This window comes from Vipera ursinii (assembly GCF_947247035.1).
Source record: "Vipera ursinii genome assembly, chromosome: 2".
NCBI lineage: Eukaryota > Metazoa > Chordata > Lepidosauria > Squamata > Viperidae > Vipera > Vipera ursinii.
In genome coordinates, this window is record NC_139513.1 from 172,767,797 (window position 1) to 172,783,853 (window position 16,057).

Sequence of the window (16,057 nt, forward strand, 5' to 3'; positions counted from 1 at the left end):
CAAAAAGAACGACGCGCCTTTGCCGCCTCCCAGGCTCAGGAAAGGAGGAGGCAGACGTTACAGGCGGGGCCGAATCCATCTGGTCATAATAATTTAACACCGCCAGATATCAACGTCTGCCTATCCCAGATCCTCAATGCCAAATCCAGGCTAAATACCGGTGTCTGGCCGACTGCGCGACCAACCCATAATAACAGAAGTAGAACGTCTGTGGCAAAAGAAAGCAAGGACAGCACCAATTTTTAATGGAATATTCTTTCATTGGCCAAGTGTGATTGGACACACAAGTAATTTGTCTCCGGCGCATAAGCTCTCAGTGCGCATACAAACAACAGAGTCATAATCATAAGAGACCAATAGGAGAAGGTTATCCGAAAGATGAGAAGGAATAGTCATACAAGCCCTACTACATGGGTAAATATCCTTAGGCATAAGTCAGTGCTGTGGGAATTAGGTGTTTAGCAGAAGATGGCATGGGGGGAAAAAACTTTGTGTCTAGTTGTTTTGGCATGCAAGGCCCTGCAGTAGCGTCCTGAGGGGAGGAGAGTCCTGAGGGGAGGAGTTGAAACAGTTCGGTCAGGATGTGAGGGCTATGTAGCTATTTCTCAGCTGTCTTTCTGGCTCTTGCAGTATACAGGTCCTCGGTGGAAGGCATGCTCATTGCAATTGTTTTTTCTCCAGTGCTAATTATCCGTTGGAGTCAGTACCTATCCTGTTTGATTGCTGCACCAAACCAGACAGTTATAGAAGTACAAAAAAAAAAATTCCTCTGTAGAACTGTATCAACGGCTCCTGGGACAGTCTGAACTTTCTGAGTTGACACAGGAAGAACATTCTTTTAATGATGGTTCTAATATTAGATGTCCATTTCAATAGGCAATAATAGGTGTCTTGGGTGCAATTCCAAAATATCTGGAGCACCAGTTGTACACCATTGGCATTGACAAAATCACAAACAGTCAATTGCAAAATACAACTTTACTTGGAACACCTGTTAATATTATTTGATATTATTAAATAACAACATCTGAATATCCCAGGTCCTTGGGAAGGACTCAATAGGTGGACAAATCAACTCTTAACATCTGGTTGACTGTGTGACCGACAATAATTAATAACACAATTGACCTGACAATAACTGGATGCAGCCAAATAACACAGAGTTAAAGGAACGATTGAGGCATTTATTTTTGTGTGTGTTTTATTAATTGTGTTTTTATTATTGTTAGCCACCCAGAGTTACAGATAGACCTTACAACCATTTGTTTAGCAACTGTTCAAAGTTACCACACTGATAAAAAAAAAGTTTTACATCTGGTTCTCGCATTTACAACCATCACAATATCCCCCCCAGGCGAGTAAACAAAATTCAGGTACTTGACAATTGGCATGTACTTACAATGCTGGCAGTGTCCTGCCATCATTGTAAATGCATGTCATGTGAATTGCCATTTGCAATCTTCCTGTCTGGCTTCTGACAAGCAAAGTCAATGGGGGAAGCCAGATTCATTTAATAACCACTTGATTCACTTAACAACTGCAATGATTTGATTAACCATGGCAAAAAAGGGTTGTAAAATCAGGCACAACTCACTCAACAATAACCTTGCTTAGCAATGGAAATTTTGCTCCAGATTGCGATTGTAAGTTGAGGACTACCTGTATATGCCACAAGATGGGTGTCGATAGAAATCTTACACACACAAACCAATGTTAACAGTATGATTCAGTGTCCATTTTCTGGAAATATGAAATTACAGACAAATGTAATTAAACTTACCTATGGATACTTGATACATAGCACACCAGACATTACTATGGTTGGACATGACCATGTTGGATTTATTCAGGATGATTTTTCCAAGAGACAGTAACTTTGAAAACAGTGTTAGGGTTATAAAGTACCAAGATTTGCAATTAGGATTGGTTCCAAATCTGAACAGAATTGGGGCAAATTGACCCTCTCCTTGCTCAAATGGCTCTGCCTGCCGAATATATTTGCGTGAAGTGGCACTGCTTCAAGAAGGTGGGTGGGTGGGGCTGAGCCTACACTTTTTAGACTTCCTCATAACTGCAACTCAAGATCGGGAGCCCTGCAAAGAATGTAAAATGACTGATGCTGCCAAAAGCGCTGAACTGGTATGTCAAGTAGAACTAGGTACTTGCTCAGACCGTCCTCTGTCCCGGTTTGCCTTTTGCTTTTGCTTTTAATCTCTTGGCCTCTTCCTCTTCTTTGAACATTATTTGTGAAATCATTAATTGGGTGGAAAAAATACCACCAGATATATTCTAGCAATTTTCTGTTAATATTTAACATTCTTACTTCAGCTGGGGAAAAACAGTTAAGTCGTTGCCAAGTTTCCAATTTTTCAAGCCATTTGACAATCCCATCAGTGTTCCAATGAAGATGGATACCCCGGTTACTTCTTTTACTCACTTTTCTCCTGCAAGATGACATGGGGAGAGTATTCCCATTCCTCTTCTGATCCTAAATGGTGGCTTGCCATTGCCACCATTGAGGAGGGGCAAGGTGTAGTTAGGAAAGCTGATTTATTTATTTTTATTTATTAAAATGTATACATGTGACCCATTTCACCATCCAAAATGATTCTGTTTTTAATAAAATAAGCCAACCTAGTCAATGGTTCAATTAAATACTCTAACTAACGGTAAGAGTATTTACAAAAACATTGAGGAAATTTTTGAATCAGTTTACATTTTGTTTAATTCTGTTAAAGTAAGCATTACCTAAACTTAAGTCTTCACTCTTACTTGCTCAAATTGGGGAGTGTTCAACGTTACAGTTTCCCCCAGTTTAATATAACATGCAAACATTTGGGGAAGCTTTTCTTAGATTGATAACATTCTTAATTACTTGATGAGAAATCATGAACTAAGGAGGGATTCACAAGAATTTGGCCTCCACTGATGCAAGATTGCCAAATAGTGCTGGAGATCCTGAGAGCTGTGCAATCGTTTGGGGTGCATCAGTATGTAAATCTGGCACCCATATAATTATACTCAGTCAAACTCTGAAGGACCTTTTTGGAATTGCTACAACATCTCTGCTTGATAGCATATTCCTTTACATGTCTACCAGCAAATAAGATCAAATCTTGCAATCTACTTTGGAATAAGCTTCATTGACCTCAGCAAGGTTAATTTCTTAATAAATGTATTTAGATTTGCATGATAGTTTTTGTTTTGACCTGTCCAGTTTATAATGCATTTTCTCAAGCCTTATAAGGGATAAGCTTAAAGAGGATAATTTTGGGGGGTGGGGGTGGGGTAGAGCAAATTAAATGTATAATATGTAAAATATTGGGCTAAAATAAAGCTTATGGCATAATTAAATTAGTGGGAGGGTTTCCTCATTGTTTTTGGGTGTGACTGAAATATTTCAGCTGCTCTCTGCTTGCACTGGGTTAGTAATAAGCAAATTGCCTATCAAACATTGATTTAATCACACGTGACACCTAATCAGTTCAATGAATCTCCCCCAACTCAGTATGTTGGGACGGTATCTCCCAGAATGTCCAGGCAACATGGAGAAAGTTTATATTACTTTCTAAAGAAAAGTAAACGCTGATAGAGTTACAAGATGACTCGGGAATACAAGAAAACCCTCCTTGCCCAGCTCAGGGCCATCAATCTGCATCAGGTCATCCAGAAGTTGGAAGTATAACCTGAGCGTAACACTCTGTACGGCCACGCGGTGGCAGCAAAGACACAAAGAAACCTTTAAAAGGCGGGTCGAACTGCCGGCCCACGGGCCGGATGCATCACGACGAAACCGCGCCTTCCCCATTGCCGGCAATGGGGGGGGGGAGTCGCGATACGTCGCGCGACGTCACGTGACGTCGCGCGTTTGATCATTCCCTGAATTTTAAGGGACCAGATCCGGTAGGCGGCCCTAAACGTTTCTCCTCTCGTGGCTTTCCTCTGCCGGCACCGGCTACGAATTCAGCCAGATATGGCGAGCGGAGCTTCGACACTACAGTATCAGTTCCATCCTCCACGAGCCGATTCTAGTCTCACAATGGGCCCTTGCTATTTGACGCCAGGAGAAAGGAGACGCCGCGTCCCTCCAGAAGCTTTGGGCGAACGAAAGGAAGCCCGAACCGTAAGAACTACCTTCCATTAACTACTGAGCAGAAAAGACTACATCTCCCATCAGACACCGGGGAAGGACTGCCTTTCGCTTCTCTTTCGCCCCTCCCACTGGCCCGGATGCCCTTGTTCAGGACTTGCCCGGGCATGCAACTTTCTGTTTCTCTGGAGAGCGAGCGAGGGAGCGAGCTTCTGCGCCTGGGGAATTGCTGCGAGGTGAGTGAGATGCGTGACGCTTCTCTCCTGCTCGTTTCCAGCTTGTGAGGCGGGGAGCCGTTTTCTCTTCTTCGGGAGAAAAGAAAAAGACGCTTCCCTTTTTCATTTGGCCCCTTTCCATGGGTTGGAAAAACGAATGACTAAAATAAGGCAGTGGAGCAGTGGGCTAATGCCTCCTTAAGTAACACCAGCTGCCTGCAATCAGTGCAGGTTCGAGTCCCACCAGGCTCAAGGTTGACTCAGCCTTTCATCCTTCCGAGGTAGGTAAAATGAGGACCCAGATTGTTGGGGGCAATAAGCTGACTTTGTAATAATGCCGCTTGGGGGGGGAGCGAAAGCCCTAATAAGCAGGCATATACATAGAATGAAGGCTATTGCTAAGCACATTGGTTTGTGCTTAAATTGTAAGCCGCCCTGAGTCTTCGGAGAAGGGTGGGATATAAATGGGATTAAAAATAAAAAAAAAATAGCGCTGTCTCAAGCCATCGTGCACCCTTCCCCAGTTATTAAAGGAGGAGAGCCGGGTCAGTCAGTCTGTGAGGGTGAAAATCAGGAGGAATCGGGGTGGCGCCTCTTACAACTGGCACGCTGTATTAAAAAGCATCCGCTTTGGCGAACTGCAGCTCACTCCATGGGATGCATAGAGTGCTAGGGTGATGTGGGATTTAAATTGGAGGGGGTGGGGAGGGGAAGAGACAGGTGGTTAGGTAGGTGCAGGATGTATGCGAGAGAGGTTGCAAATATCTCTTACCCGTTAACACGTCTAACGTGTTACAAACTCATTGTATTGGTTGAGACCACCTGAGGTTGCCTGGCCATTTATTTTTATTTTTTTGATGTGAGTTCAACAATTTCTCACGTGGTGGTGCTGTGAAAGTCCTGCTTTTGTAAACCAGCCGCTATCAAATCGGCTAGGAAGGATCCTGGAAAGCCGAAATGCTCTGAGATAACACTCTTCTGGTTTTGAGTCCTGATGTCGAACTTGTGGTCCATTAATTCTTTTGCACAAAGTTTACCCTGTTTGGCCTATTTAAGAACCCAGGAGAGCATTGCTGGCAGATGTCACATTGGAGGAATTCACATTACTTCCCCAGCTAGTACCTTTTTCCCCCCAGAAAAAAAACAACCCCATTATCCCTAGGCAATCACAGCATTGAGTTTATTGGCTGTGGGATAATGGAAGCTGTGGTCACCCTGACTGGGAGAGTAACACATTAATGGAAATAGCCTTTGTGGGTTGAAAACGCTTGTCTGGACCAGTCCTGCAAGCTGCTGTTCTGGCTATAGTATTTGTAAGAGTATATGAACCTGAGGACTTCTCACTTATTGTTTGCCTCACCATTTAGAATCCAGATTTATCTTGATTTGAACAAGATTTATTTGTCATCTGCCCGTCTATTCAAAGGAGTGCTCATAATTCCCCTTTGAGTCATTGACAATTGACAATGGCGGACTGTAAGCTATTGATTGTGAAACTTATATTGGTCAAAATAAATGACCAGTCTTCTGGCAGTGAGAACAATTAATCAATGGAACAGCTCACCTCTGGAAGTTGTGGGTGCTCCATCACTGGAGGTTTCCAAGATCAGACTGGACAGCCATTTGCCCAGAATGATATAGGATCTCCTACTTGAGCAGGGAGTTGGACTAGAACAGGGCTTTTCAACCTTTTCACCCATTGTTCCACTTTTAGGATATGGCAGCATCCGAGTACCACCAGTCGCCTAGCAAGGTGTCAAAAACTTGGTGACCAAAAACAAAAAGAAGGAAAAAAGTGTTGAAGTACAGGTAGTCCTCGACTTACAACAGTTCACTTAGTGACTGTTCAAAGTTACAATGGCACTGAAAAAAGTGCCCCCCAAGACACAGCCGAGCAAGATGCCTGCCCGCCCGGCTGCTTTCTTCCTCCTGTCCGAGGTTTTCATTGTTATGAGCATTTCTGTTGAGGATTGGCAGCAGAGGTGGGGTAGGGGGTGTTTGGTTTTTATTCCTCCCCCCCTCCCGTCTGCTGGGTGTTTGCAGCAGTTTTTGGTCACTTCACATGACACTGTGACCATCATAAATATGAATCAATTGCCAAGCATCTGAATGTAAATCACAAGACCCTGGAGATGCTGCAACATTCTAGCTGACTGGCACTTCTGGGCTCAGCAGAAGCACCAGGATCAGCGCCAAGCTCCAGGTGGACCCTGGCGCTGATCCTGGCGCTTCTGCTGAGCCCTGACAGCCCTGCAGCTCCAGCCATCTCTCGCTCAGGCTTGTGCGGTGCTCCCTCCTGTTCAGCTCATTCCCCTCCCCTGCTACCACTTGTCTAGGATGGTCGTGTACCACCTGCCAGGTGCCAATGTACCACAGGTGGTACCCGTACCACTGGTTGAAAAGCCCTGGACTAGAAGACTTCCAGCATCACTTCCAGCTCTATTGTTATGTGTTCTAAATTAGATTTATAAAGTTGTGGTGATATGAGAGAGGAAGAGAATTTATTTCTCTGCACTGTGATTTTATAAATTTCTTGTTTCCTGAGCTTTAGCCACTCTACTTTTTATGTTTAACCCCAGCATTTTTGTTATTCAATATATAAAAATCACAACCTAACCTTTTTCTTTGCATCTGCACATCCTATAATGCCTGTAAAGGGGAATATTTAGACTCTGAGGTACATCCTGTATCTTCAAGACAGGAGAAGACAACTTGCAACCAGGCCTGCAAATTATTACCTCTTTTGCATGACCTCAGAAGCCCCTTTAATCACAACCAGTGTTAGGATTTCCTGTTATGGAAAACGTACAAAAACTATGATGTAAAGTTTGGGGGGGGAAACACCCACAGAACTCTCGAAATCTCACCTCAGCTTTAGAAAACACTGCCATTTGGTACAGTTTCCTTCTGTATTTTTTTTAATAGAGGCAACTTGGTCCTACCCATTGAAGTGCAGAGACTTGAAAATAAAATTACTCAAAACATTTATCAGAACTGCAGAATAAGCTACTTCGTAACACTTGTGTCATGCAAAGCATGGTGAAAGGTTTATCATGAAGTGGCAAGAATCAGTTGCTTTGTGAAATGTAGAGGAGGAAGATCATTTATCTGGCTATGTATGCAATTTTAAAAACAACCTCAAGCTCCAGTCCAGAGAAGATATTCATGTGGATATAGTGATTGACATCCTAGATTTGTGGTTATGGAGCTGAACCCAGTTTGAGGCTGACTTCAGGCATGAAAGCTCTCTGGGTGATTTGAGGCCAGTGGCACTCCTTCAGTCCAACCTACTTCACAGAATTGTTGTTGTGGGGGGAAATTGATAGGGGAGTGCTGTGTGTCCATCACTGTGAGCCCTGGAGGAAAGACAATGTGGGAATCTAACCAACAACAAAATTCTGGGCATCTTGTTTTAGAGCAAAGAATATTAAGGTCATACTAGGCGACATGGACTGTTTTGTCAAAATGCAACACGGGTATGAGTTTCTCCTACCTTATAGGAAGACCATTAGTAACATTAAACTATGATTTTTCTCCTAAAGGGAAATCTCACTTGTACAATTGAAACAATGGCTTTCCTCTTTGATGTGTCAGACTGTGGAGCATTATTCATTAATATGAACAATTGGGTGTGTCTTTTCAGATGATGATGATAGTAGTCAGGGACACTTTATGGCACTTGGGAATACAACCCGGACAGGTTCCTGGTGGATGAAGCAATGCTTGATAAAACCACATAATTGTTGCTAACAGTGATTCTAACACACTTTGCCTTTGTGCCAGCCATGACTGAACCTCAAGACTACCAAACATTTGTCTTCCTTGACATTGAGTCCACCGGCTTGCCCAGAGACCAACCAGGCATGGCGGAGCTGTGCCTCTTTGCTGTTCACCAATCTTCCCTACAGCCCTCTCCGCGGACAAAAGGACCACAGCTCCCTCGCATCATAGACAAGCTCATCCTCTGCATTGATCCCCGGAAACCCTTTACTCTGGGCGCAGAGAGTATGACAGGGCTGAGCAACCAAAAGCTGGAACAGAACTGCAAGCCTGAAATCAACCGTTCTTTGATGGAGACCCTGAAAGGATTTTTAGACCGGCAAGCTCAGCCCATTTGCTTAGTGGCCCACAATGGTCTCCGCTTCGACTTTCCCTTGCTGCGTAAAGAACTGTGGCAAATAGGCACTGACCTGCCTGCAAATACAGGATGCCTCGACACATTGAAGGCTTTGAAAGATGTGCTTGGAGAACCACACCTGAGCTATAAGCTGGGAAATCTGTACCAGCACTTCTATAGAGAGGAACCATTTGGAGCCCACACAGCTGAAGGAGACGTGCTTACTCTTCTCCTCGTGTTTCTTGCGAAGGCCCTTGAGCTGAAGGCTTGGGCAGCCCATCAGGCCCAGATGTGGGGGGAGATTCAACCTATGGATTTTCCCCACTCAAACAGGATCTGATCTCTGGTGGGGGGGAAATCCTATCTCCGCCTGTCTTCCATTATACTGAACCATTGATTTTTAAATGATGATTTGTTGATTAAACCATAATTTGTAAGCTTGTTCTTGACAAACCAAGCTCTTTTTCTTTCCTGGATGTAGAGAACCACAGCAATGACCACGGAGAAGATATGCAGTGGCAGCAAAACGTGATTTAATCCTGGAACAGGAAGAGAACACGAGAAAGAAACTCAGTCTGGTTCTGCCTAAACCTTCTTTGGTATAAGAGGGAGGGAGACAGGGAGGTAGGAAAAATGCTGCTAGCTTTTAGGATTCTATTACTAACACCTGTATCCATGAATTAGAATGCCAGTAAATTTTGTGGGGTCTGATCTGGTTTTGAAGAGGGTGATACTTGGGATCGTGTGGCCACTGTCTGATCCTGGGAGAAGATGCAGCTGCTTTAATAAGTAGCCAATACATGCTGTGTAAGGTCCCCCTGCAATTCCCAATGAAATTTTTGCTCTTGAAGTGCCACACAATCCTACAAATTCCTTTTCATTTGCACATTTAAGGAGTTTTGTTTAATTCTACTTAAGATTTTCATCATTACTTTTTGAGCATAATGTACATGATTGCTGTAAGGCTAAAACTTAAAATATGCATGTTTTGGTTTCTCAACCAGCTTTTCCTGTTTTAGAGGAAAAAGATTCTCCTGAAGGTATGGACTTAAACCTACTTTGAGACAGCTCTGGATTTTGCAAGTATTTGGAAAAGGAATTGCAGGAATCCTTTTTATATACTCTGAAGGAAAACCATTATTGGTGGTAAAAAGAACAAGCTTTAGATAACAACTCTGCCACTAGAGTTCCATTATTCACTGAAGCTAAGTTAAATTGAGGTAGTTGTTATGGAGAATTACATTTGAAATGTAGGTGTGTTGCTAACAATCTTTCCACTAAAGAGCCTCAAATTTTGAGGATTTGGATTGTTTACATTTGCTCTGGATACAAATGCCAACTTTTTTAGCTATAAGTGCCTGTTCATCAATCACTGCATGTCTTGCATTAGTAAAGAAACTTTTACAAATATCTGGAAGACACCAGATTGGAAATGGATAGCAAAAGTCACCGTAGTTTTACCATCATGAACTTGAATGGTTTTATTTTTTGAACAGGATTGCTGTTTTAATAAGTTTGTGGGTGAGATCAAATTTGAATTTTATATTTATTTCAGCCACCATTACCATCAGAAGGCCTTAATATTCTGCTTTTTACTCATGGTGTTTAGCATTGTGATGTATAAATATTGATGAATACGGAAGTAGCATTTCTAAATACTTTCGGCAATTAGAGAGATCACAAGGAAGTAGTTTCCTAGCACACTACTTATTTAAACTCCCACGTTTGCAATAATTTGTGTGTGTGTGGGGGGGGAAATCCTGTCAGCAATGTTATTTTAGCAAGTACTTCCTGTTGCTTATTTATTTACTTTTTAATTATCAGTTACATTTGATGAATTGTTTTCTTATTGTCTCATTTTTCTCATTTTTTTAAACTCCCTTTTTACTTGATACATGCAGAGTTATGTAAAAGAGTGAAAGGTCCAATCAGTGAATCGGTTAGTTTAAGACTGTCCGCTAATTAATTGGCCACAGTTTTTTTACAACTAAAGATTACATTTAAAAAAATGGCATAGGTTTTCTTAAAAGAAACTTTTTTCCCTCTTTCATGCTGGAAGATGCAGCTTCTTTGGGTGGGATGTACTTCCTTGGATGCTGCTTAAGATGTCAGTAGGAATGATTTTTCGAGCTGATTTTATTATAAACAAATATGTGATTTTTAAAAATTGATAAAATTAAATCTCATACAATAAATTGGCCCCCAGATCATGCACAGTTGCCTTCTTTTTAACTGTGGGCCTACCATATATTGAATTATACACCATGGAGGGGAAAAAAATTATTGGCTTTTCATCTGTGAAGCTTTCCTCAAATTATACAGTGAGACTCTAATTTGTTCTGACTTTTTAATAGAATTTGATTTAATATGTGGATGAATCTGGAAGGATAATAATCTACGGGTTTTGAAATGAATTATCAATTCTCTAGTTAATTTAAGGATTTGTTTGACTATGTATCTCAAAAATTGGTAATTTTTTAGAATTATTGTGTAGTATGAAAACTGCATATGGTACTTTAAAGTTTTTAATGTACAAACTGCTGGGGAGAATATGTGAATGAAAGGTTAAAAATGTTTCCAAGTAAACTTGCCTATGGAGTTTTCTTAATATAACACAGTAGTGCTTGCCAAAACCTTTTTCTTCATTCCCTAAAATCACTTCTGAGAAACTCCTTTTTTTCCAATAAAATACTTTAAGTTAACTTAAGTATCCCTGTTGTCATTTGAGTAATGAATCTGTGTGTTTACCTAAAGAAGAAACGGTTTTAGGAAATTGATCTCTGAATGATCAACAAATGTAGAGAAGCCGCTAGGAAGAAGGAAACAATTTAAAATGGGATCATGTTCCTGAAACGTACCTACTCTCACATGCTATTTTACCAGTTATAACAAGGCTCCCTTCTTTCTAATAAAATGTCCTCCAGGACAAGTGCGTTATATCTGGGGAATCCACCACATTGAGAATTATTTTCTCAACATCTTTTCTGCATGGCACAAGGGAAGCTTTTAAGGATGTTTCTCTGGTGAACCAACAGGGCAGAGTAGGGTAGGGCTTGCCACTCATGATACGGACATACTAGTCAGGAAAGGTATTTCCCAGAACCAGAGCAGTGAACAGGAAGGGTGTTGTACAGAAATTTAGTTGTGGGTTGTGCAAAACTTTTGTCTCTGAGATGCCAAAGCTTTAAAGATCTTCTTGTTTACTCTGGTGATCTTTCACTGCTTTTCCTTATACATCAGTCCTTACCTTACAATCTCTAGGGTTGCTCTAAGTGTCTGACAAAGCTGTGTGACAAAAAGAAGAACATACAAAGTGTTGAAAGTCCTTTGGTCAGAAAATGCAAAAATGCCTTACGGGTAGTCCTTGACTTACAATCATTTGTTTAGTGACCTTCTGAAGTTATATCAGCACTGAAAAAAGTGGCTTATAATCAGTCCTTGCACTTAACTGTACTTAACTTGGTCACTTAATCATAATTTGGGTGCTTGGCAACCGGCATGTATTTACAAGGGCTGCAGGGTCCCGGGGGCGGGACATGCAATCACCATTTGCCACCTTCTCAGCTGGCTTCTGACAAGCAAAGTCAGTGGGGGAAGCTGGATTCACCTATTGATCACATGATTCATTTAACAACTAGTGAAAAAGGTCATAAAATTAAGTGTGGCTAGATTAACAAATACTTCGCTTAACAATAGAAATTATGGTCTCAAATCTGGTTGTAAGTCAAGGACTTCCTGTATTTCCTTGGGCTGGTCTATTTTTCTTATTTGATTGCTACCTTAATGATAGGTAGTCAGCCAGTTAATTACTGGCAGCCTTTAAGGAGATACAGGTAGTCCTCAACTTACAACAGTTTGTTTAATGTCCATTCAAAGTTGCAATGGCACTGAAAAAAGTGACTTATGACTGTTTTTCACACTTGCAACCATTGCAGCATTCCTATGGTTACATGATCAAAATTCAGACACTTGGCAACTGACTCATGTTTATCAGGGTTGCAAAATGTCTTGGGAGTCATGTGATCACCTTTTGTGACCACCTGACAAACGAAGTCAAGGAGAAAGCCAGATTCACTTAACAATCGTGTTACTAACTTAACATCTGCAGTGATTCACTTAGCAATTGTGACATGAAAGGTCGTAAAACGGGGCAAAACTCACTCACTGTCTTGCATAACAACAGAAACTTTGGGCTCAATTGTGGATGTAAGTTGAGGACTACCTGTAGTTAGCCATTTTATATATCACAAGCAGGGATTCATTTAAAACTTTTGTGTAATCTGCCATACGGCACCTGAATATATTTCCCATATAATATCCCGTTTATTTTTCAGTGATGTGATGGTTCTATGCTCATTCCCTTTATTAATTTCTACAGATTAACTTGTCAAGCGTCAGGGAAATCGGGAGATCCAGGCAGTTCAAATGGGTATAAAGCTTTATTGTAAACTGAAGATCTCTACAAGAATCTATACTACTAACTGTGTCAAAGCAATTGGGCGGTAGATAAGGAATTGAATGTAGGCTGGACTTAATCTCTTGTGGGCGCGGACTGATGATGCATTTGACCCTTCCCTTGGGTTCAGCCTAGTCATCTCCTACATCAGGGGTGTCAAACCTCCGGCCCACGGGCCGGTTGTGTCATACGAAGGCTACGCCCATCCCAGCTCCAGCAATGCAAAAAAAGTTGCGATATGTTGCGGCACGTCACATAACATGGTGAGTTTGACACCCGTGTCCTTCATTAACTTTCTCTTAGCAAAACATCAGGTCTGACTGGTTGCCCCATCTCTGGCCTTTTGCAATCATATTAGGTTCCTGTTCATCCCATAATCTTCCTTCCCAAATTAGTTAATATGCTAAGAAGCAAACTACTAAGCAAAGGGAAGGCCGTGTTTATAAGGGGCTACGAAAAATTCTGTGGCTCTAATCAATGGTAGATGGCTCCTTTTTTTCTGAACTGATGTGAAGTGGTTGGAAAACACTGCATTTATGGATTATGCATTTTTCTCAAAAAGATACACGACTAAAATATGTAGATAGGCAGCATGATTAAAGCATCAAATAAAGACATGTCAAACATTTTTCAATACATTTTCTTTCTGTTTTTATTTGGTTTTTATCCTTTTCTATAATTTTGGGGGAATAAGGGGGCATTTTGGGGGAATAATGCATATTTTTCTGAAGTTTTGTTGCTGTTCTTGTTGGTTGGTGTGTTGTTGTTTTTTTTTGTCATTTAAAGATGGAAGAAAAAATCACACAATATCGACCGGGGCAAAGAGCTGGACAAACCGAAACGCACAATTACGGCACAATCAGATACACAGACACTGAGTAATATATAGTCAGAGTGCCACTGGGGTTGGGGAGGGGGAGAATGAAGGGGTCTGGGCTGAAGGGGGAAGCTTTGGCTGGTATGGAAAGTGGAGCAGTTGGAGGCCAGAGGTTTTAAAAGGAGGAAAGAGGAGAGAAAAGAATTAGGGGATGGCCAAGAGTGGGAAAATGAGTGAGATCAATGTAAACATGGTGAATAAATTTGAGAAAAAGTAACAGGGTTAAGGAAAAGGGAGAAGTCAGTGATAATGGGCTCATATTAACAATGAATTAGAGAATTTAAGAGCAAGTGGAAGAGAAAAGAGTCTGAATGGTATTATGCATGTTTATTTGGAAACAAGCTGAAAGGGAATCAACTTTGTTTATTATGCTAAGAGCTACTACCTGATACCAAGCACTCCAGATCATATTGTACAAGGCTGTATCGATCAGAATGATTTCACACACAACATGTTTGCAGTTGATTAGATCCCCCATTTGACCTACAGATTCCTGCCTTCAGGAATTTGTGTGAGAACGTGGTACGTCCAGCAAGGGCGCAGTTCTCTGAAAACCGCAGAGCTCAGAGACGGCATTTGAATAGATTGCTATCTCACCCTTGGGCTTGTGTAATTTTGGACCACCGTGATGATTGTGGAGAGCATGGCAGCTGATGGATGTCCTGCCTAGAGAGGGCTCTTGGGACACACACCATGCAAGTCTCATTGGCTTGTGAAGCCTGAGGGCTGCTCGATACATCTATCATGTATGGAAGCTTCTAGGTGAACCAGACTGGGGATAGCCCTGGTGATTGAAAAGGTTCAGCAGTTAACCATCCTGATTATAGGAATTGTATCTGGATGGATTAAATTACCATATCTCAAATACAAGTTTTAGGAGAGAGAGAGAGAAAGAGAAACACAAAGAGAAAAAGAGAAAAATCACAAGAGAGAAAGAAGAATGCAAATTAGGAAAAGCATGGGGAAAGGATGGATGGATAGATAAGATAGTGGAAGCCTCCCCCACAATCTCCCCGTCCCTTAACTGTAGACCCCTGGTGCAACAGCTCACTAGGAACAAGTCCCCCACCCCTGTTTTGCTCTTCCCTCCCAACTGGGCTAAAGCCTTTTAAAGAGATGGTCAATACACATCCCTTCAAAAGAATAATGGGCACCCCAATGCTATGGATCTTTTTGAGGCTTCCCCATTTTAGCATCCCTCCTCCCCTGATGTAATGGGCTGTGAGAATATCCCTGAGGAAGAAGAAGAAGAGCTGCAGCTCAGGTGATGGTCGGATACGAGAAACATAGGCCCAAACTGGAATTTGGGAAAGCACCTCGGACTCTACTCTCCCTAGTTAATCAACAATAAAGGCAGGGTAGGGGGAATGAAGGCACATTCAGAGTTACAAGGTTCTATTACTGTAACCCTACAATAAAAGTGGCTTTAGTGTTCATGACTTCGGTATTTAACTCTGGTTTACCTCAACGAGCTAAGATCAGTCTTGCAACTCTGAATGTGCCTTCACTCCGCCTTTCCGCTGTGCCTTTTATCCTTGAGGGAGGATCAAGTCTGAGATGCTTCCTCAAATTCTGTTCCTGCTTTGGACTCAGATTTCTCTTATCTGACTGCTGCCTTGGTTGCGGCTCTTCCTCAAGGTTATTCTCATCGCCCATTATAATTGCATGGACCCACCTGTAAGGAAAGCAGGGGATAATTTCCCCCAAATATAGTTGCCCTCTATCCGACCCCATAGATCAATGGGGTGAAGTCAGGAATGGAGGGTATGTTAAAAAAAAAACAACTTTAAAGTGCTGCTAAAGGATTGAACCCACCAAACCTCTTAAACCCCAAACCTGCCTGGCATTTGCACACTCCAAAGAATAACCCAATTGCCCTCCATCTCATCCCTTTCCAGCCCAGCTCTTCCAGCCCACCTTAGAGGCATGCAGAGGAGAGAGGGAGGAAAGCTTGGCATCAGATGAGGGTCAAAGGAAAACAGAAGTCCTGAAATGCCTTCCACAATACAGAAAGCATGGGCTGGGATTCAAAGTGAACGGCGAGAGAAAGGGTACTTCAGGAGGAGATCCGACAACCCATTTTGGCTGGAGAGTGTAGGAGATAGGCCTGGGGAGGCCAAGGGTCAAGAAACTGTCCTGGGGAGGGCAATGATGTGGAAAAGTGTGTTATGCATGAGGCATTGGGGCAGTGGGAGAGGGAGCGGTCTACCTCTAGTTATAGTTTCTCATATATATATAATATATATGTATATATAAACAGCACAAACAACTACATTCATCCTGGGGGGTTGGGAGGGCTCCA

General features: G+C 42.0%; 1 protein-coding gene across 2 annotated transcripts; it reads left to right on the forward strand.

Moving 5' to 3' along the window:
• Positions 1-3,907: 3,907 nt before the first annotated feature.
• TREX2 (three prime repair exonuclease 2) lies at positions 3,908-11,118 on the forward strand. Of its 2 annotated transcripts, none has more exons than XM_083351821.1 (2): positions 3,908-4,326; positions 8,089-11,118. In XM_083351821.1, exon 2 carries the CDS (start codon positions 8,091-8,093, stop codon positions 8,760-8,762), a length of 672 nt encoding a protein of 223 aa, XP_083207947.1. In that variant the 5' UTR covers positions 3,908-4,326; positions 8,089-8,090; the 3' UTR covers positions 8,763-11,118. The 2 variants fall into 2 exon arrangements, with proteins under 2 accessions (XP_083207947.1, XP_083207946.1); XM_083351820.1 differs by having other exon boundaries at positions 4,293-4,326; positions 7,949-11,118.
• The last annotated feature ends 4,939 nt before the right edge of the window (positions 11,119-16,057 follow it).